The sequence below is a fragment of the Phoenix dactylifera genome, chromosome 1, assembly GCF_009389715.1.
Source record: "Phoenix dactylifera cultivar Barhee BC4 chromosome 1, palm_55x_up_171113_PBpolish2nd_filt_p, whole genome shotgun sequence".
Lineage (NCBI taxonomy): Eukaryota > Viridiplantae > Streptophyta > Magnoliopsida > Arecales > Arecaceae > Phoenix > Phoenix dactylifera.
In genome coordinates this window covers 21800357-21826845 of record NC_052392.1, presented here as the reverse complement: position 1 = coordinate 21826845, position 26489 = coordinate 21800357, and the positions used below count along the sequence as shown (strand labels likewise).

Sequence of the window (26489 nt, the reverse complement as noted above, 5' to 3'; positions counted from 1 at the left end):
AGTTGTACTTATAAAGAACTGAACAGATGAATGACTCTTCCTATCGGGCAGGCTCGGGCCTGGATGGAATGAATGTTATACAGGCATAATACTGAGTCCTATCGAGCTGGCCCAATTGGGCTCAGGCCTGAGTTTTTGACAAATTTCAGCCTAAGCCCAGCCCGGAGCCCAAAAAAATTTTGGGCCGGGCTCGAGTAGGTGTAGCCTGGTGCGGTCCATTTCTAGCCCTAAACAGATGTCGTGGTTTGTCCAACATGCCTGGAGATTTTCCAAATGAAAGGACAAATAACAACTTCTTGCACCGGCCATCCTTGGCTGACAGAAGACGGCTGATACTCAAATCAGCTTTCAGCTAGCAATCAAATCCAAAGAACGGAAGAAACTGACGGCATCCTTGCGTAATTATATCAGCAACCGACTTGTACACCAAACTTCTGCTCAAGCAAGTTACAAGTCCAGAAAATTTGGTCATCCCCGGTACCTTAGACAAAGGATCGGCTGCTGTGAAGAAATTAAACTGTAAACGATCTCAGGAGGGAGGGGAAAAGAAATAGAGGATAAGGCAAGCTGTTGATTTATGTGATTTTTAAACTAATCAAGGTATCCTGTTTCAAATAAAGAATTTCTGAAGAGTGTTTCTAACATTTGCATCATATCATACAGAAATCCAGAGAAACCAAGGAAAAAAGGTCAGTAACATGCACACTTGAATGAAAATTTTGGACAAATACACATCCATACAATGTAAAACTGAACTTCAATCTGCCAGAAAAAAAACAAAAACAAAACAAAAGATTTCTAAACAAACTTATCTCTACCCATATCTAACACTTGACTAGGGGAGGGATGCTAGACCTAAAACAAAATAACCAAGTCCAGACCTCTCAGGTTTCCCTCTTTCCCATCTCTATTCTATTTTTCTGTTTCGGTTTAACCTTTGTTCATGACAGTCATTTCTCTTACCGGAGAATGGTTATGTGCCTTGAGTAACTTAGCCGCAATTTGTGTCAACTGCAGTCTGTCTTCACCCTTCAGGTGATCCATGTATCTGACAAGTTGAGGAAACTTCAACTTCCAGATGTTTAAGCGCAACGACAAGAAAAAGAAAATCTGTCAGTTGCTAATGCTCTTGGCATTTATCATCGCTCTGATGATTGATCTTGAGCAGAATTTCTCACAACCTGGCTGGAGCTAGCACTTAATCAAACACCATTTTCTGCTGGAAGTGCAGTTCCCCATTTCCCTTCTGATTCTAAAGGCTCCAGTACTAGGACACCTCCATCAGTCAGCCCCAGCGCAAACTGGTTGGGTTCAGAAGGATGGGCAGCAATGACGAGTGGATATAAATTTGAGCTGAAAACAACACGTAGAGTAGTTCAGAGAAACTGGGCAGAAGGTATACATCCAGTCAAGCACCCATTAGTAAACACAAAGGTACCTGGGTTGGGCATTCAGATAGGCTGACGGGCTAATTCGACACCTCAATCGAAGGTCTGCTGTAAAGATACTCACGCTTCCATCCACAAAACTTGCATATATCATCTGGCTATCGCATGAATATGTTGCATGCGTAATTATTCCATCACGGGGTACCCACTGTTGAAATAGTAGTAGAATAAGAAAGAAGCTTTGCAATTAGTAGATCAACATATGCAAAGGCATTGACAGAATCATATCTAAGAAAGGCAATTCTTCTGCATACATGGAACATAAAAACTGCTGCAAATGTGATGCAAAATTTACACGTGAAAGGAAGTACATGTTCACACAACAAAATTCTCATCCATGAATATGCAACATGGACAGATGGGCTGTGCAAGTACTACTACTGGGAAGCGATGACCAACTCACCTGTTTAAGGCATTCCAATTTTCCTGCATCATATATTGCTAGCTGTGTATCATGGACAACCAATAGTTGGAGCTGATCATTGTGAAACTGGACTTCTGTTTTTGAAAGAGGACCTGACATTCGTCCACTAGGTATCTGTAAAAATTTATTAGATTGTTTCTCCCATCCATCTGCTGCCCATATGCACAACTGGGGAAAAAAATCAAAAGAAAACACAGAAGTTATTTGTTTTTCACAAAACTGTATAAGCCTAGAAAGGTATTCATTGCAATTGAGAGATCTTTAGTGTTGGATGTTATCTACAACGTGAATGAGTTTGAGATTCTTTTCGTTGTCCAACATACCTGAGCATCTGCTCCTGATGAGACTAGTATATTTAGCATGTTAGAAAAGGCAAGACCGGTAATTCTCTTCTGGTGCCCTCTGAGATTGCTTTTTACCTGTAACAGAGTGTTTGAAATAACAGCAAGAACAACAATAACAATATAATCTAGTTACTGTTATCAGCAAGCAAGTTTTCAATTCAAAAAATGAGCACAACCTCATCAATGCGGACATTGTAGATTTGGATTGTGGAATCTTCCATGCCTATGGCAATGATGTTATTGTCTTGTGGATGAAAAGCAAGAAAAGTGGCTGCTGGAGAAGGGTGCATGATGGTTGTCACTGTCTGCAATATATGAAATACATGCTTTATAAGCACCAACAAGTAGATCAAGTGACAATAAAAGAGCAACATAAAGACATAAGCATGATGCACATTACCTTAAATGTCACCATATTGAAAAGGGAAATTTTTCCACCTGATGCAGACACAGCATATGAATCATTCTTTGACAGAGCAAGGCAATGAACAATTTCTTCTGTCCTTGCATCACCAATCTCATTAGTCATTAGTATACCGCTTGAAGGTTGCCACAGCTGTGGTGGTATGCTTGTTGTTGCCTGGAAAATCCAAGCATCTAGATACTTTAAGGTTTCAGAAAAGGACATTATGTATAAGTAACAGCAGCCAAAATTCAGAACCTTCCAAGGAGTATTTCTGTCAGTCTCCTGCCATTTCCATAATTTGTGAACAGCATTTGATGTCAGTGCCAATATAGCATGTCCTGAATTCGTATAAATCAATCTGGGTACCTATAGGGGACCATTAGGATACGTGAGAACCCTAAACGGCAACCTGCTTCTGAGGACATGAATTATTTATTCTCCATAAGAAAAATGATATCTGCGAACCTTGAAGAGATAATCGCATAAACAAAACGAAACTATTGACATGTCCTCTTCAAAATATATGACTTTTTTAAGAGTAACAACTTTTGATATGTTATAAATGGTGACCTGACCTGCATATATACCACAATAATATTGTATACATAGTGTGTATTTATTCTACATGAGATTTTGCATCTCCTACAAGGATTTCTTACTCTTGGGTAGCAATCTTGACCATTTTAGAGTGCTCTAGATGAGGTGGTTGCACATTTACCTCTTAGCAATCTTATCCACATTTGAGGAACCAAATTCAAAAAGGATACCACCATCAACCTGAGAACATATTACTGTTGCGCCAAAAAGGGGCTAACTTTATCATAATAACAAGAAGCTATAAATTCTCTTATGTAGGCTATTATGTTTCTACTACACTCCTTTTCTGTCAAAATGCAGAAAACCAATCCCCCTCATATCCAGGTCATTTCATGGTCTTAACAAAGCCAAGCCATAATAACAGGTTATGCAACCACTATAAGCTCAGTGTAATGTGAAAGGCATACTTCTGCACTTCCTAGTTAACTGCATATCAAACTTAACACTCATCTTTGAAGCTTCTCATCTTATATCCTTGCATATTTTAATAGTTTAATCATATCTCATTCATCACTAAAAGCCCTATGATAATATCTTAATTCTTCAGACTGAAACTTTATTACATGAGAATTAAGTTCAACATGACAAGGAATGTATAAGAACTATATAAGAACCAAACCACATCCTTGCCAAAATAATCAGCTGCCCTTATAATTTTGTTGTACATCTATTTTCTTCTTTTACACAATTTTTTCTCTTTCAATTTTTTTCAATCTTTCGTCTTCCCAAAACACGTGAAAGCACAAAGGATATAAATTTTAATTGTTAGCCAACCATCACTTGGAGGAAAATTAAAAACCCAACCAGATTTACTTAACATAATAAGCTGAACTAGCTGGTGCAATTGATTCACCCATTAGTTTGGTAGGTAGGTTGAATACTGATAGTGAATAGTTCTTTATTGCAAGGTTCGCTGTCTCGGACCTTGTATCGGTGCCACACTAGCACAATGTCGATATGGTAAGGTGCGGAGTTTTTTTTAGTGTACCAAGTGTCGGTATGCCACCAATATTGGGTACCAGTACCGATCCGATATCGTATGGTATGTTCCGTACTGTCCGGTTCGGACTGGTATGGCATACCTTGCTTTATTGTATTTTTCCAGTCTTGAATTTTTCTTTATATTGCTAAATTCTCACCATGTGGTGGATATGAGTTACTTGGCTTTTAAGTCGGCCATCAATTATGGTGAGCAGGTCAAGCTTCGGATCAAATATAGGCCCAACTTTCTGAATCATATAACCATGGTATGCTGAACCAGCCGGTTCAGCACGTACCGTACCGGTCCAGTACAGCCGTGGAAAATGGTACCGGGCCCGTACCGAGAGAACCCAGCCGGAGCCGGGGAAGAAGAAGAGAAGGAGAGAGCGAGCGGGGGAGGGAGGAAGAAAGAGAGGGCTCCGCCGCTCGCGGAGCCCAGGGGGCAGAGGCCGAGGCCGCGACCACGTCTCCTGTTTCTTTCAAAATAGGGGACGCAGCCGTGGGAAAGAAATTTAAAGTTTTTTAAGTGAAGTCGGCAAGCGACTTGCCGACTTCACTTAAAAAATCCCATTTTTTTTTGCGGCCTCTGCCACGCCCCCGCTGCCCTCCACAGACGGCAGAGGCATCTCCTCCCTCCCTCCCTCGCTCGCTCTCTTTTTCACCTCGTCTTCTCCAACTCCAGTTGGGGCTTTCCGTACGGGCCCGGCACCGAAATGGTACTGAAAACGATGAACCAGTCTAGTAGGCCACCGATACGTCTACCGGTACCAGTTCGAAATACCTTGCATACAACTAAACCCAGGTAAAGGACATAAGTGTCAATCACTGAGCATGATTTTATATATGAACTCGGCTTTCTTGTTATATTATTCCCAGTTCCATGGAATCTTGGAAGATCTCTCTAAAGACACATTTGATTAATTATATAACCAAATGTATATATGTGTGCATGCACAACTATATATAGATGTAGGCATGCAAGATAGTTCATATTTATACAATAACTTGTGTCAATATTCTATGTTGTTTTATGAATAAATTATATAGGAAAGATATGGCCTATTCATTTCAAACTTAGTGTGAGGTCCCAACAAAGACTACCTGCAAGATGTTAATCTTTTCCTAAAGCAAACAACATAAAACCACAATTCTCCTTGTACGCCTGTATTCTTATGTCTTTAGACCTACATCTTACCACTCTTGACATAATGATAAAATTTTTCCCCTCAATAAGAGACATCAGAGAGAAACAAAAAAGAGGGATGATTATATGCATTGTTTTCAGAATCTAACTATACATGATCTGAACCATGCCAAACTGAGTGGTTCGGGGCATACCAAACTGGACCAGCCGGTAATTAGCATGGTTTGGCCCTTTGGTTCAATCCCTTTTCTAAATATATGAAACGACCGAATAGCCTCTTGAAGCTTCTCTTCATTTCTCCCTCGCTCTCGATTCTTCTCTCTCTCCCAGCAACCTCTCTCTCCCAACAATCTCCATATCAATGGACATCAACACCTATGCCCTCTTCCTCGATCAACGGTTCATATATTCTCTCCCTCGACTGATGCCAAGGCCCTCTCCCTTGATTCTGCATGATTCTTGGATCCTCAATCAACGTTAATGCTGTCACCTTCGATTGATGCCAATGCTTCTCCTTTGGTACGCCTCTCTCTCTCCCCCCCCTCTCGTTGCTCTCCCCCCTCTCCTTCTCCTTCTCTCCCCTTCATCTTCTCTCTCCCTTAGTTCTTCTCCTTCTATGGTTAGGGTTAGGTTTAAGGTTTCTTCCTCTCTCCTCTCCTCCTAATCTTTAGTCTCCAGTATACCTCAACTTGGAATAGTACATCCCAATACCATACCAAACCGGTTGCCAGCTGGTAGAAGCTCCGGTACCACTTTTGTGAACCTTGCTCTAAACAATATGGATCTCATCCTTGAATTGGAATAAAAGAGGTCTGTAAAATTCAGATCTATGTTTTGGATTATAGGGTCCCTCAAATCATAAGATCCAATTTGATCATGTCAGTTATACTTAAGCAAATAAGAAATCCATTTCTATGATTTATACAAGTTATGGGCTTTTAGAATTATTTATTTTTAAATAACAGGGCTTGAAAACATAAAACAAGCAATCTAGATACTGTTTTCAAGTTCGGAAAACTAAAGATGCAAAACTTTTGGAATTCATGAAGTTAAAAGCATGTGGTCTTCGTGTTCCGGCAATCTGTTAAAGGATATAATTCTTTCTTCCTAAGCATCTTCAATATTTAGACATGATGTTTGTTCATTGCACAGGCTATGTACAGCCTTATAATAGTGGAATTATACTTTGTCTTAGATTATTTATTCAATTACTTTACAATTAATTCATTTTTTCAAAAAAATCATATTTTATGTATTTTTTGCAACAAAAATGAACAAAAGCTTATGATTCACAATTTGATCCATGGTTCAATCTAATCCAAATGCCTCTATGACTTAAGACTCAATTTTGATCCTATAATGACATTGGGCGCTAGTTTGACACCACCAAAGTAAAAACCTATCTCCGAGAACCTCTAGTGAGAGACAAACAATTTGGAATGATATCTTACATTTCTAATTTCTTGAGAGTTATGAGTGAATTTCTTTTCCTCCCAGTAGTACTCAACATCTCAATCCATCTTCACCAGAACTTTGTCAAGCTGGTTGAAGAAAATGTTGTTCTAACATCAATGACAATATTTAGATGAACTTAATGGGGGATACTCTTATTACTTAGCAAATGTTGTAGATTGAAGGATCTCCACCAAAAAGCTAAGTGATATTTTCATTATTTTTGCTTGGAAAGGTGGACTTTGCTGACATGGCCAACTGCACAAACTTGCAGATCAGGTTCCTCCTAGAATTTTGGATTTGTTCTGTAGGTAATATAATAGCTTAACAACCAAGTGAAATTTATACCCTCAAAAGGCAAGCAGCTAGCCGTGGTCATGATCTGGAATATGTTACATCATTGAGGCAAAGAGGAAATACCTTTAAGAATACCCTTCTTAGCTCAATTGTTTTCTCATGACTATGCCTTCCACCGTGGCCTGTTGTCCAACATCTTCGGAATATCAGGGGTCCATGCAGAAATTTTTAATGGACTTGGATCTAACCCAAATTTGCAGAGCACGGCCTAAAAAACTGGATATGGATTGTAAGCAACATCTGATGGGTTGGACTAGAACCATGGATCAGGGCCTAGAAGATAGCAAGGTCAGACCTAGACTTACATGAGTTTGACTTTAGTATGATAATACAATCAGGATTTAACCTATTTTACACCTAATGGTGCTAAAACACCATCCTAAAAATCAAAACCCTACTAGTCACACCATTTCTCTTCTTTATCGCAACTATGAGCTCTCCTCTTTGCCATCTCCATCTACTTCATTTCTTCCCTACTGCTCTCCTCTCCTCTCCTTTCCCAACATAAGCTTAATTTTATAGATCTCAAAGTCCCCTCCATTGCCTTATCATAGTTAGTCAGGCTTCAACTTTCAAAATGGAACACCTCTTTGACTCTTCTTGTAACGATATTCTTTTGGTCAAAAGTAGATCGATCTAGTTTTCCCAAGCTTGGAAGTTGGGTAGATCCTCTCATGCCCCTCTTCCCCATTTATCTATCACTGATGCTGCCACCCCCTCCCCCTCTCTTTTCATGAATTTCCTCCTAATCAAAGGCCTTAGCTAGAGTTAACTCAGACCCAAAGTTAGACATTGGACAAAGAAAATGTTAGCCTAGACCCATAGGAGACTTGGATTTTTTGTATCCATGTGGTTCAACATAGGTCCAATCCATCTAAAACCTTGGCCAACAAACTCATATGCTTGATTCCTTCTCCCAAGAGACAAGAAATGCTAATCCCGTTAAACATTCAACCTGCAACAGTCAAAAATAATCTTGCACCTTTTCACCTATTTTACAGAGATGGTTCAATACAAGTAGCCTCCCTCCCTCTTTGCTTAATCCATGACCTAGTAATACCAAAGCACCTGTGGATCACACGAAATTTAATTCACAGTTAACGCTATTACCAAAACACCTATCAATCACATAACATTTAATTAAAATGTTTATTTTGTACCATGTGTACCCACATCAAGGATATATGTCAATCCAAGTCTCATTTCCAGCAGGCGAAGATCAATTTTCCGACTTATTGTGGCATGAAGATCTTCTTCCATAAGTCAATTGATGCTTCAGATAAGATGTATGATGCACAGTATATATTGAAACTTATAGAGGATGTGATAGATCATGTGGGAGAGCATAACAACTTGTAGGTGGTCACTGATAATGGGCCATAGTATCAGGATGCCAGTGAGTTGTTGGAGAGGCAGCTCCACATTTTCAGAACACCATATGCTGTACACTGCATCAACCTTATGCTTATCGATATCGGGAAGATTTGCAAGGTCAGGAAGGTCGTGAAGACAACCCAGTCTCTATCATCAGATTTATTGAAAATAACACATGGGTCCTTGCTCTGCCAAGGAAGTTCATTGCAGGAGTAATATTGAGGCTAGGCGTTACACGATTTGCCATTTATTATATTGCATCTTGAGAAGCCTTCTTGAGAGGAAAGTAGGCCTATGCCCGATTTCATCGGTGTTGAGTGGAAGGAGAGCAGATATGCGAGGGATAGAACTAAAAGGAGCCACATGGGGGCCATGGTGACGAGCCAGTAGTTTTCGATGCGGGCCGAGATGGTTGTGAAGGCTATCAAGCCTTTATACGCCATGCTTCAGGCCGTGGACTATGAGAGATACCCGTAGATGGGCTTTCTTTGTCATATGATAGTTAGTAAAGAATAGATCAGCTGAGCAAATCTAGTGAATGCCTATGAGTACATAGACATCATTGAGCAGAGATGGGACTACCAAATAGGTAGGGAGTTGCATCTAGTAGACAAGAATATGCATTAAAAATTTAAAATAGTTGCTTATTGTCTAGTCTTCTAGTTCATCTTGTCATACTAAAACAATTGCGAATTGTATTGGCAGCTTGCTACTTGAACCTGAAGATCTAGTATAGCATCCTTAACATTGCAATAGATGAGGAACTTTTGTCCGTCCTGCATGATATGATATACAAGATGGAGCCTGATACAGATGTCGCAGCACAGTATCTTGAGAAAGTTAGTTAATTTAGATGGAAATATGTCTTCCATAATTTTAAATGTATTCAACATATTATAACATCACGGGCAATGTCATTTTTGTACAAACAAAACTATCCAGGAAGGGCTTCCACAGCTTCGGTGAATGAGAATTTGTACTCAACAAAGATAGTATCAGAATGAATCTAGGTATATCATATATGAACAATAGCTAATAGGTGGTTGCTTGATATTTTATAGTTACCACCATCTTATATGTAATTTTGCTCAATGCTTTCCTGCAGCCGAGTAGTGGCTTCATTTTAGGGGGTCAACCCAACACCTTAGACGGCTTGCTATCCAAATCCTCTCACAAAAGGTGCTCTCTAGTAGCCATGAGTGCAACTAATCCACATTTGCCCTGATCCGTAGCAGACAAAGGAACCTTCTCATACATAAATGCCTCAACGATCTCTTCTACATGCACTACAATCTAAGGTTGAGCCAAAGTATATCAAGGAGGAAGTGGAGCTAAAGTATAACGATCCGCTCCATAATGATTTTGTACCGGATGATGAGGATCCGATGATTGGTTGGCTTAAGGGCCAGCAGTGAGATCCAGAGCTTGATGAACCAGGATCGCTTCCACAACCAGCTAGCATTGTAGATGGCGAGGCTAGGATGAATGTGGAGCAATGGGCATAATGTAACACCCAGGGTCTGCTGAACCGACCTGTACCGGTCGGTTCAGCCCGAACGGTCGGTTGACCGGTACCGACTGGAACTGGTCCGGTTCCAGTGTGTAAATCGGTTCCGACCCAATATGGGTCGGAACCGATGGTTTCGAGCACCATACCGGTGCGAACCGAGGCGGTTCGCACCGGTACATGCTCGAACCGGTGCGAACCGCTCGGTTCGCACCGGTACATGATCGAACCAGTGCGAACCGAGCCGGTTCGCACCGGTTCGGTGCTGGCAATGAGGTGCCAGCGCTGTGGCACTATGATAGTGCCACAGCGCTGGTTCAAAATGCCTCTGGCAGAGGCACTTTGAAAGTGCCACTGTGGCACTTTCAAAGTGCCACAGTGTGGCACTTTCAGGCACTTTCAAAGTGCCACAGTGGCACTTTCAAAGTGCCGTTTTGTGCGGCACTTTGAGCTTTCAAAGTGCCGTTTTATGCGGCACTTTGAAAGCGGGAGGTTTAAATTGCCGCTTTGTGCGGCAATGCGACCAAAAGTGCCGCTTTGTGCGGCACTTCGCGCGGCACTTCGAAAGTGCCGCGCTGTGGCTCACAGTGGCACTTTTCAAAGTGCCACAGTGACCCAACGGTTGGCTATAAAAGCCAACCGAATGCTGAAGGCTGAAGCCACAAGTGCATCAGCTTAAGTGAAGGAAAGGCAAAGAGAAAGGAGGAAAAGAAGAGAAAGGAAAAGACAAAGGCATGAAAAAAAATTAGAAAGGTCGGAGAGCGTCGTTTTTCTTGAAGAAAAATCCAGCAAAAACAAAATAAGGTAAAATTCCCCTACATTGTTTTTTTAATATTTCATTTAAATTGCTTAAAAAAATTAAGTCAAAAATTGCCAAAAATTAGGAAATGATTCAATGATTCCATTTCGTTTTGAAATTTTTATATGTTGTTGATATATAATTTAATTTAATTGCCAAAAATTAGGAAATGATTCAATGATTCAATGACATTAACTATTTTTTTTACAGAATTTATATAATTTATAATTTAATTAATAAATTTAAAAATTAATTTTTAATTACAAAAAAATAAAAATTGAAAAAAATTAATGTGGTCGTAGGAATGGAGCCATCAAGGAGAGGGCAACCCCAAGAGCGTAATATTGGCTGGGAGCATGGGAAGATGCTCGATGAACGTCACCAGTTTCAGTGTAATTATTGCCACAAGTGCTTCAAAGGAGGAGGAGTAACCAGATTAAAGCAGCACTTAGCCGGTAATTCTCGTGAGATATCTGCATGCTCGGAGTGCCCACCGACCATCCGTCAGCTGATGAGGAAAAACCTCGCTGAGATCAAAGCAGCCAAGGAGAGGGCTGCCAAGCAGAAAGCGGAGGTGGAACGCCAAGCTGCAGAAGCACCTTCCTATCACTTGATGGAGTCACAGGAGGCCGAGGGTCCAGATGAGGAGGAGGCACAGATCCAGGCTGCCATGCGGGCGAGTCTGGATGATCGATGGCAGCAGGAGGAGGTGGCGAGGCATCGGGCTCGATTTGGGCCCTCGTTTTTTGAGTCGGGCGCCGGTTCTGGTGGAAGCAGACAAGATCCAGAGTTTCAAAGGACAACATCAGTCAGGGAGGGCGAGGGCAGAGGACGTAGCCGGATTGCATCTATCCTGGGTGGTTTTCGTAGCCGAAAGAAGTCTTCCGGAGGAATTCCACCAGGTGCGTCAATCCATGATGTAGATCCGCATGCCTTCCCCAGAAGAGATTCGAAGCAGCAAAGAGTAGACACAATGTGGAAGAAGGAGAAGAAGAAGGATATGTGGCAAGCTATTGGATCCTGGTTCCACTTCAGCCACATTCCAGCAAATGCTGCAGACAATACATACTACAAGTCTGCCATTTCTGCCATACAGACTGCCGGTCCCGGTGTTGATCCTCCAGGTCCGAGGGACATCTACGGTGAGCTTCTTGACAACAATAAGAAAGAGCTAGAGAATTGGATTGGTTCATATAAAAGCAAGTGGCCCACATATGGGCTCACTCTGATGTGTGATGGTTGGACCGGTCCGACAAAGCGGGCCATCATCAACTTTCTGACATACTGTGATACGAAGATCTTCTTCCACAAGTCAGTTGATGCTTCGGATAAGGTGCACAACGCCTCATACATCCTCAGACTTATGGAGGAGGTGATTGATCAGATTGGAGAGGAGAATATCGTGCAGGTCGTCACTGATAACGGACCGCAATATAAGTTGGCCGGGCAGGTCTTGATGGAGCGGCGACCACAAATTTTCTGGACCCCATGTGCTGCACATTGCATTGACCTCATCCTGATGGATATTGGAAAGATCCGTAGGGTGCAACATACGGTGGAGATAGCTCAACGCATCACCAGGTATATTTATAGCCATACTTGGGTTCTTTCATTAATGAGAAGGTATGCAGGGGGAGAAATTCTTAGACCAGGAGTCACACGGTTTGCTACGAATTACATTGCACTTGATAGCCTTATCGAGAAGAAAGGAGCCCTACGTCAGATGTTTGTCAGTCCCGAGTGGCAGAAAAGTAGATATGCCTAGGCCGACACTGAAGGAAGCAGGATGGAAGACTTGGTAAGCAGGCAGTCATTCTGGCAGCGGGCCAATGTGATAGTCAAGGCTATCAAACCATTATATGAAGTGCTGCGGGCCGTGGATAGCGAGAGGTATCCCCAGATGGGCTTTTTGTATCACATAATGGAGAAGGCAAAGGCTCAGATCATGGAGGCAGATGTAGCCCATGCCCAGGAGTACATCGACATCATTGAGCGGCGGTGGGGAGCCCAAATGGGTAGGGAATTGCATCTAGCAGGTAAGCGATAATATTGATAATTATACTGATTGATATATTTGTATAGTTATACTAAGATGGTGTCATCTATGTGCAGCATACTATCTGAATCCCCGGTTTCAGTACGAGAGTGGAATTGGTATGGATGATGAACTTCTTCATGCTCTGCGTAATGTTATTTATAAGATGGAGCCTGATCCAGAAGTCGCCGCGTTATGTATAGAAGAGGTAACTATGATTTAGTAACATATGTAAATATATCAGATCTTATATTATTGACATACTACAACAAGCTTCTTTCCACAGACCAAATTATTTAGAGAGGGTAGCCACAGCTTTGGACAGCGACCAGCTGTCGTGAGCAAGACAACTATGAATCCAGGTACAATACAAATCTGCAAGACATTTTTGCATCTGAATTATCTTCAACTATGAGGCCATCATATATATAAAATGTAATTATCTTCAATATTTTTGCAGCTGAATGGTGGATTCATTTTGGCGGATCCGCAAAAAATCTTAAGCGGATAGCTATCCGGATTCTCTCCCAAACGGTCTCCTCGACTGGCTGTGAGCGCAACTGGTCCACCTTCGGCCTCATCCACAGCAAACAAAGGAACCGTTTGACACAAAAGCGCCTCAACGACTTAGTTTATGTGCACTACAATCTACGGTTGAGGCTAAAATGCATTCAAGAGGAAGTGGAGCTCAAGCATGCAGATCCCATCTATAGAACTTTTACAGATGATGATGATAATCCTATGCTCGACTGGCTTGCGGCCCAGCAGCAGAAGCCCGAGCTTGATGAGCCGGGATCACCTCGACGACCAGCCAGTATCATAGCCACCGAGGCTATGGTCGATCCACAGCAATGGGCTGAGCGCAACATTCCACGCACTCCTACAGCTGATATGACGTGGCTAGAGGGGAGCCAGTCACCGCATGACTGGTCCGATGCTCCCGTTCAGAGAGATGATCCTCTCATGCGAGGACGAGGACGAGGACGCTCTACTACCCAGTCGACTCGATCAGGAGGGCGTCAATCCCAACAAACAAGAAAAGGAAAGGAAAGGGCCCCAATGGAGAGTGTCGAGGAGGAGACTTGGACCAGCAGCGATGAAGATTCTGGTGGTGATGGATCTACTAGCCATGGAGGAAGTGGAGGACAGTATGGTACTAGTTATGAGACACAGCCGGAGGGAGGTTTTCGATACACCGGTGAGTCTCAGTTTACACATGCTACACAAGATACGGACCACGGTAGGCCGTCTGATATAGGCCGGTCAGATACCATTGCATATCGAAGAAGAGCTCCTCGAGGTCGTTCAAGAGGCCAGGATGCAGCTGCAGATGACCTTCCATATGGAGTCGAATCCATTGATGTATCAAGTTCCGAGTCTTCATATTATCCGCGGCCTCAGCCAGCCTATGGATATGGTGCATCAGAGTCATCTTCCGGTAGCTACTATCCTGCGCAGCCCGGAGGATCTTACGGATCGGATTTTAGTGCCGGCATATTCGGATGGGCCCCTTATCAAGACACCTCTCAGAGCCAGAGCTTCAGCGAGAGATCCGAGAGTTCTTATGATCCAACGCGCATTCCTCGAGGATTGAGCATACAAGACTACAATGCCGCTTGGTTAGAGGAGTGGGTTGATCTGCCTCCATATTATGCTGATGATCCAGATATTGACGAGAAGCATCGCCATTCGACCCGATTTTAGATATTCGAGAGTGATTTAAACGTATGTAATTGATTGTATCTTAATTTGAAATTTTTTTATGTTCTTCATCTCATTATTTGAATCATTTGGAAGTAATAAGTTGCATCATCTAGTTTTAACCTTAAACCTAAACATAAAAACATCCAAAAAACTCCAAAAAAAAAAAAAACGACGATGGGTCGCTAAATGTACCCTATCGGTACGGTATCGGTTCGGCTCGGTTTGGCTCGGTTCGGCAACGGTACCGTACCGATACCGGAGCCGACCGGTACGTCGGTACGATCGGTACCGCGAACCTTGGTAACACCTATGCTCACATCCAGTAGATCAAGCAAAGGAGTCAGTGGGGATCAGATCGTCAGATGATTCCATATCCGAGACATCCTTCTAGTGATTTGATTGAGAGATGCTCATACGAGGCCGCCACACTTCCAAGTCCAATTAGTCGGGAGGGATGGTCAATCATCACAGCAAAGCCAAAGCGGCGTAGGATAAGAAAAAAAGTAGATGAGAAGAAAAGTAAAGGCAAGGCCTCGTTGGAAAGAGTGGAGTCAGATTCAGATAGCAGGGAGCCCTCACAGTCATATGAGAGTAGCAATGCTGATGCATTTGGTGGCCATGAAGGTCAGACCATCGAGTATGGCTCATAGCCCCAAGATGGGATTCAATTCTTAGGAGAGTCCCAATTCACTCATACCATACAACCAAGAAACCACGAGGATACGAATGCATACAGAAGATGGATCCTCGAGGTCATGGTGGATACGATGACGTAGTATGTGGGGTAGGATCCCTCGATATAGCAAGTTTGGAATCCTATACGAGATCCTATGGATATGGTGTCGGCTACTTTTTTTATAGTGCTTCAGACACGTCATCCTCCAGTGGCTAATATCCTTATAGGTCGAAATGTACTACCAGCATATTCAAATAGATCGCTCCATGGCCATAGTATCAGGCTGATGACTCACTATCACATACGATATGTACCTTATGACAGGCCGACAAGCTTACAAGAGCCGAGGGCTATGTGGATGGAGCATTGGGTTGAGCCCCCTGGATATGAAGATGAGCTCGACGTTTATGAGAAAAATCGCCACTCAATAAGATTTTAGATGTTGGTATGTATTTAAAATTTTAAATTAGCTTTTTGTTCTATATTTTATTATTTTTTTATGACAGTTTAATTATATTTATCATTAAAATTATAGTCATTTTATAAAGAAAAAATATGCAAAAAAGAAACAATGCAGTAAAGAATATCAAAACACTTCAACAAAGAAAACTTAATGTTTAAATCACTCAAAATTTTCATAAAACATCATTAAAATCTAAAAATTTATAAAACATCATTATTTTTTTAAAAAAATTAAAAAATTAAAAAATGGTATGCCGATCCGAAATCGGCATGCCAATCCGTACTATGAGTCAGTACGGCACCGAACCGGTAGCAAACCGATAATTGGGGCATGGTATCGGTTCAACTTACCGTGCATAGAAATGTCTTTGAATTTCTGGGATTAAATTAAAACTACACGATTCAACATGATACATTGAAATCAAAATCTAGGCGATAGGCAAGCATCTTGGCCTAGTTTTGCTCGCCCCTATCTAGAATATTTAAGCACCAACATGCACCTGAAATGCCTCAATTTCGAGTCCAGCTAATTTTGATGCAGCCTATGTATAGGTTTAGATTCACCTAATCTCAGTTCCAGGTTTGACTTATTCGAATTTTAGTATTTAATTTTTTGACTATTTTTGGTGTTATTTAGAGTTTACCAGCATAGTTTCAGTTTTGCTACACTTTCAGGTTCTATAGAGTTCATTCTACATGTCTTCGGATGGTCATTTTGCAAGAAATAGGTTTCTACTTGATGGAGGCCTACTATTTAGGACCTTAGATGAACCTTTTTTTGCAGTGTTAGTCCAAGTTCTTAAGTTTTGGAGGCCACAACTCATTTCAATTATCAGTAGAATTGACAGCCAACTTATCAGGATCTACCCTCTGCTAACAATAAGGTAACATACAGCTGCTCTTATCATGGTGAAAATAAAGGAACATCTAGCCTCTTCCAGGCGCCTAGGAAAGAAAGAATAGAAGAAAAAGTTAAAAACATGGCCCGATGCCCTTATCTATTAGCATTTGTTCTCCTCCTATTCTCCCTCTCTGCCTCTCCTATATAGCTTTAAATCTCAGCCATCTAACAGCATGGAATCCTTAAAGTTTGTGATCCCTCTCCTCATTCACTTCTTTCAACCTTTCCCTTCCAATTTGAAGTAGTCTTGAGGATTTGCCTCGAGGTCATGATGACGATTGCCCCATTGTATAGATATTTTTTCTTTGCGAATTTTCTACAGAAGAATAAGAAATCATTTCAGATTAAAAGAAAATTTCCTGAGCTGGTGCACATCCCAAATCATACAAAAGCACTGCAAGCTTATGATATTTTTCTAGACCAACCATCCTTTCATCGATCATGCAAACCCATAAAACATGTTTATTTTCCTCTTTAACATGTGCCTTACTTAGAAGTACCCCCAAAAAAGCAATATACACTCATACATAGGCTTGCATATGATATTGAAAGTTGACGATGAATCTTCATAACGAGGTCAAGCCATGGAAACTTCCAAGTGGACCTTCACCTCTTTGTATTCCACCTTTGCTCCAGCCAATGATGCAAACATAAAGAATATCCAATTGTTTGTCAAGAAATGTCTCTTTGAATTACAATAACACTCTCTCTTTACATTTAGCAGGCATGGCTAAACTAATTTTAGTTATTACCTCCAAATGCACATCAATTTTAATCAACTTGTAAATAGGAAAATATCCAGTACCATCATGATTCATGAACATGGCCTATGCATTTACTATGCAAAGGACATCAAGAACCACTCACATAACAGTATCATGCCCATCTACTAGTCAAATCCCACGTCAATAATATCTGCTCTCTCTTAAAGGTCGCAGACAAAACTTAAAGACATTGCAAATCATTCAACATATTCAAATTGGGCCATCAAAACTCAAAAACTAACTCTTGATGATTTTGCTAATCATAGCTTGGTCATAATCGAGCATCCACCAACTACACATCCTTCTTTGGGATTATTTAGATCATAATTTCGACCAAGTTCATGCATCTAGGAAGTGAAACTAATCTACAGGTGCCACTGGCTCGGGTTAAGTCAGGTGTGGCTCGGGCAGGGAAAAGAAGCTTGAACCCATACACACCCATCTATTTATATTGTTCCATAACCAACCCATCAACCTAATTAGGACTCGCCAACTATGAAAAGCTAAAAAGAAGAGACCTAAGGTTAGAAATCTAATTACAGTGATGAAGTGAGGAAAAGAAATAAGGTGGGAGAAGGAAATATGTTAAATCCAAAACAGGTTGTCCCTGCTGGCTGCTATTTTTCTCTTTAGTATACTTCTTTTTTTCTCTTAATATTGCTTGTGGACAAACTAAACCTTAACTAGGTCATGGCCTGTCACACTACTACCACTATCCTAAGGCGTAGGAATGGATCTTAAGGGTTTGTTCAGTTGGGTTTGTTCAACCCACATATACTCATCAAGTCTGGGGGCTAAAATATAAACCTGATAGATTTATGACATAGTTAGTCTAAAGTAAGGTCTGCTGAACTGGCCCGTACCGGCCCGTTCAGCCCGTACCGAACCAGTACCGCCTCTGACCGGTCCGGTACAGCCTTAAAAAACGGTTTCGGCCCCGAAGCGGTTCCACCTTCGTACCGGTGCGAACTGGTCCGATTTGCACCGGTACAAGCCCGATACCAGTGCGGTGGCGCGAGCTGGGAATCGCATTCGCACGCTGTTCTTCAGAAGCAGTTCCCAAAGCTGGGAACCGCACCCGCGCGGGGTTCTCCAAGCTGGGAACGCGTCCGCGCCAGGTTCTCTGCGCGAGTGCGAGCAGAGAATCGTGCACCCAGCTCGCGCCCACGCACATTCTCCGGTCAGGGAACTGCGCTCGCGGCCGATTCCCCAGCAAGAAATTGCACCCGCGCGCAGTTCCCCGCGCGAGGCAGTGTGCCCATGCGGGGCAGCCCGCGTGGGCCATTTGATGCCACTGTGGCATTTAAAGCGTCCGTGCCTTATTTTTTTTCGCATCCGCGGACTTCGCTGTTCTGTTGGCCGGTTTGGTATCGGTTCCAACCGGTACCGGTGCCCATCGGTACGGTCAGTATGGCGGACCTTGGTCTGAAGCATCCAAGCCTGATCCAACTATGAAAACCACTCATCAAGAGCCATTTAGTTTGACAAGTTTGGGTGGGTTGGCATGTCTGATTTAGAAAATGCCACCCTCGAGTTACTCCTATAATGTGCTAACATGCAAGGGAACATACCCAACTCTAATTTGATATGGTGTTTGACCACTCAATTGTGTTATAGGCACTTGAAAGAAGAGCACAATGATTTTAATATCTTCCTATTTGATGTGAAAACCATGAGCACATAAACCAGCATCGACAACCCAACCAATCCCCTGAAAGGTTATTGACTTTTGGGAGAGAAGTAGTTGAGTTATTTTACTAAACAATTGATCTACCATACTAGGCAAGGAAAATATTTCCAAAGTAATATACCAGGAACTACACCAAGAAGAACAACAAACTGTTGTAGAAATCGAAGCCTCCCTAGCAAGCAGCTTCAGGATCAAGACTTGGAGACTAGGATTTGTTTTTGTAGCTATTTTAGTAATTAGGGCATAGGACATGTCGATGACCTAGTGGCCATAAAATGGATAACAAAATGATTTATTTGACGTTAGTTTTTTTCTATTACCCCATAAAAGAATTTTACTAGTAGATCCCAATCAATGCCCTAAATCTATGTTTCAAATGGCCAAGCACTTCTAGAAAGGGGACACAACAACAAAAATTGTCTGAGTGGATGTTGTAATTTTTGGGCCAGAATAGAAAAATGTGTCATACTCAATTAAGCATTTAATTAAGGTACACATATTGTACAATGAGAATATGTACTTGCACCATGTAGTGATTATACAAATTCTGAAACAGTTTCAGTTATGTCCGGTATCCTCTGAGCAAGGTACGCGGAACCGACCGAACTGACGTACCGGTGGGGATTGGTACCGAACCGGCCAACAGCAAAAAAAAAAAAATTCGTGTCCGCATTTTAGCCATAGAGTGGGCGGGGCCGCATAGGCTCGCGCTTGCGCGCGATGCCGCATAGGCTCGCGACCCCGCGAGGAAAACCGCGGGCGGGCAAGGTTCCCTGCGTGTGGAATCGCGCGTGGGCGGGCTGCCTCGCACGCGAGCGCATTGCCCTGCGCACAGACGCCCATTTTTTTTTCTTTTCTTTTTTTTCCCTTCCCTTCTTCTTCCTCCTTCCCGAACACTCTTCCTCTCCTTTCTTCCCCTCTCTCCTCCTCTCTTCTCTTCTCTTTCCCCCTTCTTCCACAAGCAAAGAAGGGGCCGGAACCACGAGCAAGACGGGTGATCCTCGTCGGCCCGAGGGAGGAGGTCAGCCCGAGGCCCGATGTGATAGATAGGCTTCTTCTCTTTTTCTTCCTCTTTTTCCTCTTCTTCGTCTTCTTTCTTCGTCTTCTTTCCTCTTCTTCCTTTCTTCTTCCCCGGTGCCGGTACCAGGCTTGTATCAGTTCAAACCGGACCGGTTCGCACCGGTACGGGCAAGAAGCCTTTGGGGTCAAAACTGAATTCTATGGCGGTACCGTACCGATGCTGGCCGGTACCAGTGCGGTACAGGAACCGACTGGTTCAGCAGACCCTGCCTCTGAGAGCTTAAGTCAAAACTTGATTTGTTGAGGAGCACTACAATGCTCGCAGAATTCTATATTAGAGATCTATTTGCACCCAAAAAAATAAACAAATCTAGCATGTGGGAAAAGAGAGTCCCGGATTGAGTCTAAGAGAGTACTATAGTGCATTAAATGCCAAGGTGAAACAATAGCAGTATAAACTCCTCCATCGGGATGCATATAACTCCATTTTCCAAATAAAATGTATTAGAATAAAACAAAGCACATTACTATATAAAGAAAAAAGAAAAACTAAAATATCACTTCTGCAATTTCAGTTCAAATAGATTTTACATCAAAAACAAAAGAAGCTGACTAAAATGTATAGAAGTCATCAAATCAATGAATATTTGTCATAAAGCATCATGCCAGATGGATTAACACAAAAAAAAAGGAAAATAAGCAACATCCAAAGGCTATCCTATTAAAGGGTCACATGAAACATATGCTTATTGTGCTGCTAAATCAGTAGTGGTAGCTTCATTCCCAAATTGCTGCACTAGTTCAACATTCTTACCTTAGCTGCTACCAAACTATCTGGAAGCCTCAGAGAACGGCACTGAGATGGTTCATTGATTTCGGCCAACTTCCAAATCTTAGATTTCTCAATTGATTCATCAATTATCCTCGGTTTCACCTCCTCCAAACTCTGACTCTCCTCATTCTATTGTAAATTTGAAAGTAAATATGCATAAAATAATCCTCATAATCTAAGCAATCTAATAGCAAATAGTCAAAAACCAAATTTATTTTTGAAAGAAAATGGGATCTATTAACACCAAGGCACATACTACAACTATAAACTTCATATTACCCATGCAACAACAGTTGTCACAGGAGCACCTCTATCAGCAACTGAAGCACTAGTTCCAGCCATTGCACTGACACTTCCCAATGGTCTAATGGCCGGTTCCTGCACCACAATCAAATGACTAGAATTGATGATCAAATATGGCTTGTACAATCAAAATAAGGAGAAACCATGCAAATTAAAACATAAATATGTTACTAAGTAAATCTCCTTTGGAATGGACTCAGAAGCTGATCTGGCGGCCAAGGAAAGCAGCAGCTGACCAGAAGCATTTGCTAAAATTTTAATACGGTTGTTCTTTGCTGAGACGGCCAGCAAGGCCCCATCCTTGTTAAATTGGATATGTGGTGATGCCTAGAAACATAAGGTTGTATTCAGTAAATCATGACCTGTCGCCAACATGATAAGGAGAAAGTATAAGGACAGCTATTAGACTAGTTACCGGTAAACCACCATCCGCATCAGTGGTTGTCAGTAAGTTGGTGTTGTCCATGTGCCAAAACTTGACCATATACTCATCTCCAGCAGCTAAGAACCGATTTTTTATTGTATCAAATTTTACCTCACCCATAACTTGGTTGCGTAAACCATGATATGTCCGCTTTATCGTCCCTTCAGATTCATTCCATTCAACAATATAGGGCCTTAAATCCTTGCCAGTCCCACAAGAAAACAGCCTTATTGTGTCCACGGACCATCATTATATTAAAAAAAAAACTGTGAGAACTATTATTAAAATTGAAGGACATCTTGTTATCACAAATATCAAGCAAGCCACAGAAAAATAAGGGAAGTGATCATCACGCCAACCTTGTTCCATCAGCACTATAAGCCAAAGTAGTGCACCATTGACCAGGTGCTGTATAATCAACTCTTTCGCCCATATTATCATACAGCCATGCTTTAATCTTCCCATCAAGAGAAGTCGAAAAGATGAACTGAAAAAAAAAAGAAATGGAAGAATCTAATGAACTTATAAAAGCCCTGAAAAGACTTTCAACACAAGTATTGAGGTGAACAAGGAATTGTCAGCTTAAGGCTTTTAGATTGCTTAAAATAAGATAGTAATATAAGTATACAAATTCTGAAAAGCATGTTACCGGAATATTTTCTTTAAAATGTGGATATATGGAGTACACAGGTGCTTCGTGACCTTCGAAAGTATGCTGAAGCACACCAGTAGCAGCCTCCCATACCTGAAGTTAGATAGTTGTTAATAATGAAAGCATCAATACTAACTAACTTGTCAACAAGATTGGTGTAACCTTGATGATCTTGTCTTCTCCACCGGTCACAATGCACACTTGTCTCTTAGGTTGAGAGTAGGCAGCATCATTAACTCCACCAACATGTGCTTCAATCTGAAAAGTCACATAAGTTTTGAAAAAATCCCTTGAGGCATCAGAAAAATATAATGGCTCGTATGATTAAAGATTCGCCAGTATAATTGAATTCAAACTCGGGAGCGTGTAAAGAAACACAATTAGCTGGTAAATATTACCTCTAGATGGTTTGATATGCCATCACGGCCATTGTATGTAAACAAATGCACAAGATGTTGGGAGTATGCAACACCTGCAAGTGCAAAGCATGACAATCGAAATTTTACAAACACCAGAAATAGTTTATGAGGTTGTTCATCCTTGCTTTACACATACTGCTCGTTATATGGCATAAACTATTGAATTATAATCTATAGAAAGACCAGTTTTCTTTTTGAACATACCGAATTGAGTACCATCAAAGTTCCATATCACACGGTTAACAGATACAGTGGGATCCTTGGCTAGAGCTGTCTGCTTATAATTAAAACCAAAGCGAGAATGAAAATGGAGATTTCATGAATATATTACGAAATCAGAATCTACGGGCAAACTGGAATACCTGAAAGGAGGCTGAGCATGTTCGGAGATCCCAAACTCTGAAACTTCTATGAGCAATCCTCTCCCCAGAAGCTACATTCCACAGTGAGATTTCACCAGTAATTGTTCCAACTGGAGACAAAAGTTGACAGTCAAACTCAATGCTGAACCTATATGAACTCTGAGGAAAAACCTTCCTTGGTGAAAAATGGAAAGATACTAAAGAAACCTGTTTTCTAACCTAAAAGAATAGTTGGTTGAGCAGGATGAAAATCCATGCTCATGACAGCAGAACCCTGATTTAGAGTCATTGCAACAGTCCTGGGCAACTCATCAAGGGCATGCTGGCTCTGTGCGATGCCAGAGGATCCAATAGGCAAATGAGCAGCAGGCAGGCCAACCTGCAAAGACAATTGTAATAGAAACATTTCATGTGTCCTGAAGAATTGCAAAAACTTATAATGTATCTACAAATTTTATCAACTTAAAACCCAGAAAAGAAAGAAAAAGTTTGCAGATTACAAGTGCAAAAGACAGCACAAACCCAGCACTTTCACAGACAGAAACATTGCACGGAAAGGGAATAAAAATCAAAAGAAAATTGAGAAGAAAAAACAAACCTCCTCATAGATTCCCATAGGACGCTGTCTCTTTATCACATATCCTGAATCTGCCGTGTGATAATCCAGAGCAGGATTTCCGTTTGGGGGAGTCAAAGGACGCTTCAAGAGACAATCTACCAAGATGAACAAAAAAAATTAATGCATATAATAGATAATTTGGCCAAAAGAAAGTCGTATGCAAGTGTATGCAAGCACCATCTAAATAAAACAGCCCAATAATATATGGGCCAAGTACTTCACAAAAACCGATCTACGAAGATAAGATAGAGGGTTAAACAATTCTAAATGACAGGACCAAACTGCTAACTGAAACAACTAGGTCAATAATACATGGTCAACTGAGCAAATTGAAAACATCTTGATAGGTAGAAATCAGCATCATATCTATAGTAAGAGTTGCATATTTAAGAGACACATAGAAAACATTGTAGTTCTTTATCATTGCAATCATCCAACTTTGTAAGATATAGCTGGATTTAACAATTAACAGAGTACAAAAGAAAGGGAACTGATCGTCTTAAAGCACAGGGAGAATGGTGGTTGAATATGATTTACAGGGTGAACCCAATGCTTGCATGCCAAAAGACAGGTGTGGTATTTTGATCATGACAGGCCTAGAAAGAGGAACTGCTGGAGTAGATCTTCTTAAAAAGCAAAAGGAAATACTCACGAGAATGTGCACGAGGAGGAGCTGCTAGATCACCAACGGGGGCACCAAAGAATGCAGGGTGGGACCTAGCGTTAGCCATCCAACCTGCAAAGGATGTTGGCAGAGCTGCTGCAGCTTGCTGAAATGGCTGAATGAAAATGAATAAACACATCAAGTTATTGAATGGCTTACTCAAGGCATTCGACCTGAAACTAGACTGCAAACAATCAGTTCGCGAATGGCTAAGTCAGCTGCTGCCACTCACCAGTTGGGGAAATGCTTCGAGTTTTGGCATGACATTCACAAGCGGAGGGGATGGAGACGGCACAGGCGCATCATTTGGTTGGGAACAAGAATGGTCAACGAAAAGGGTCTTAATATCAGCGTTTGGACTAGGGTTCTTGCAGAGCTGATGTTGCCAGTTTAAACTGCAAAAGAACACAATATGGCCAGAGAGAAGATCAGAAATCCCAGAAGATACTAAAACAAGAAAACACATAAAACTAAAGATTTCTTTCTTTCTCCCCGGACGAATTCATACCTTTGGTTAATGAGGGTGCGAAGTCTTGATTTATTGATGGGAGGAAACTGCAACTTGTTAAGGAATAGGGGATTCACCTCAATCAACTTCTTGAGCTCTGCCAGCATCAGCGCCCTTTCCGGCTGGATATCTCCATACTCAGATAGTCGATCGTTCTCCCTTAAATTAACAAAAAAACAAATAATAATGTAGTTCGCAACATCAAGATTAGGACCTCCAATACTTCAATTCTCGCTCAAGATCAAGAAAACGCGCCAAATTTTAAGACGCAGTTTACGACTTGAAGATCAAAATACCCCATTCTTCGATTCAATCACAATACCTGAAGTTCTCCAAAGAAAGGAGTAGAGTAAGTTCCTTAACAATGTCTTTACCGACTGCCGAGAACACCTTCAGATCCTTGATCAGGATGTCTAGTGCCTTGCCCTTATCATGCCTGTGAACGTACAAATAATACATAAAAGGAAAGCAATGGAAGCATTGAAAATAGAGCTAGCAAAGAGGGTTACCTGTCAAGGGCCTCGAGATACTTCTGCTTTCGGATCTCAAAGAAGACCCTCATCGAGTACCGATTATCATCGAACTTCGTAAACCCCGACAGGTACCTCTCCACCTCCTCCCAGTCCCCGGCGAGTACGGTCTCCTCGAAGTAACTCATGTTGAAGAAAAGCCCCGACTCCTGCTCCAGTCTTCCGTAATACGAACAAGAACACCGATCAAGAAAAGGAACAAAAGAAAGGCATGCAAACAGAGATACGATGGATAATGAAAAGGGAGAGGGGGATTTGTTGGATTCCATACTTGTGGACGGTATCCTTCAACTTTTCCTCCTCTAAGTACTGGAGGATGAGAAACATGAGGTCGCGGCCGATGCCCGACATGGCGCCCGGCGGCGCCTCCTCTCACGGTGGCGGGGGGGGGGGGGGGTCGTCGGAGAGCCTCCGGTGGCCAGCGGGCCTGCAGATCGGGGGCGCGCCGCCGCCTCTGGGGGGGCCACGAATCTGACCGGGCTCGATCTCCGTGGATCGATGGTGGCGAAAAGTCTCTGTCGAGGAGCGGCTGAAGAGGTTTTTTCTTGAGGGAACGAGAGAGAGCGAGAGAGAGGTGGGGGGACGGGGGTATATCGGAGGCTAACAAACAAGAACGAGGGACGAAAAAGGCCATGGAGGAGCGAGGTCAGGACTTCTTTATATACGCACGCAGATTGAAACTGACCGCTGATATGCCCGCGAGCTTATTTCTTGAAATGACCAGTGGCTTATCACTGGTGCGCGCAAATCAATCTCCAAACGCGAAGAAACTATCAGAAACGCTATCGTGGTGCTGAGGGTTTCGGGATGTTTCGGGTGAGAACTCATTGTTGCCGAATCAACCCCGAATCACCGCCGATAACTCTCCATAAAAGAAAAACAGTAAGATACTCCCGCTTCTGTGGGTCCCGCATTTATGACTTGAAAACTAGGGCTGACGTCAGGCGATCTCGATCGGTATTTGAGATCTTCGCCCCTTCTTGGGATTGTTTTTGCAAGGCACATTGGAGCACAGAGGACTCGTCCTATTCCCATGGTCGGTGGTACGAAGCGCCAATATTCCCGCGACGCTGCCGATGGAGCCTTTAAAT

General features: G+C 42.1%; 2 protein-coding genes across 6 annotated transcripts; one reads left to right on the top strand and one right to left on the bottom strand.

Moving 5' to 3' along the window:
• Nucleotides 1–583: 583 nt before the first annotated feature.
• Nucleotides 584–26229, bottom strand: LOC103711491 (protein TOPLESS-like). Of its 3 annotated transcripts, none has more exons than XM_017843891.3 (25): nt 25670–26228; nt 25378–25557; nt 25191–25304; nt 24869–25027; nt 24593–24755; nt 24349–24475; nt 23676–23791; nt 23297–23456; nt 23078–23187; nt 22920–22992; nt 22695–22768; nt 22459–22554; nt 22294–22389; nt 22004–22131; nt 21636–21870; nt 21392–21547; nt 21197–21295; nt 20900–21046; nt 2878–2988; nt 2617–2796; nt 2393–2521; nt 2196–2291; nt 1852–2040; nt 1439–1596; nt 584–1353 (listed from the first exon to the last, which is right to left on the bottom strand). In XM_017843891.3, exons 1-25 carry the CDS (start codon nt 25747–25749, stop codon nt 1203–1205), a joined length of 3327 nt encoding a protein of 1108 aa, XP_017699380.1. In that variant the 5' UTR covers nt 25750–26228; the 3' UTR covers nt 584–1202. The 3 variants fall into 3 exon arrangements, with proteins under 3 accessions (XP_017699380.1, XP_017699381.1, XP_017699382.1); XM_017843892.3 differs by having other exon boundaries at nt 22920–22989; XM_017843893.3 differs by lacking the exon at nt 20900–21046 and having other exon boundaries at nt 25670–26229.
• On the top strand, nt 11048–14458 carry LOC120111834. 3 transcript variants are annotated; one of them, XM_039129762.1, is made up of 3 exons: nt 12601–12869; nt 12946–13076; nt 13155–14458. In XM_039129762.1, exons 1-3 carry the CDS (start codon nt 12620–12622, stop codon nt 13281–13283), a joined length of 510 nt encoding a protein of 169 aa, XP_038985690.1. In that variant the 5' UTR covers nt 12601–12619; the 3' UTR covers nt 13284–14458. The 3 variants fall into 3 exon arrangements, with proteins under 3 accessions (XP_038985684.1, XP_038985686.1, XP_038985690.1); XM_039129756.1 differs by having other exon boundaries at nt 11048–12869; nt 12946–14458; XM_039129758.1 differs by having other exon boundaries at nt 11048–13076.
• Nucleotides 26230–26489: the final 260 nt, after the last annotated feature.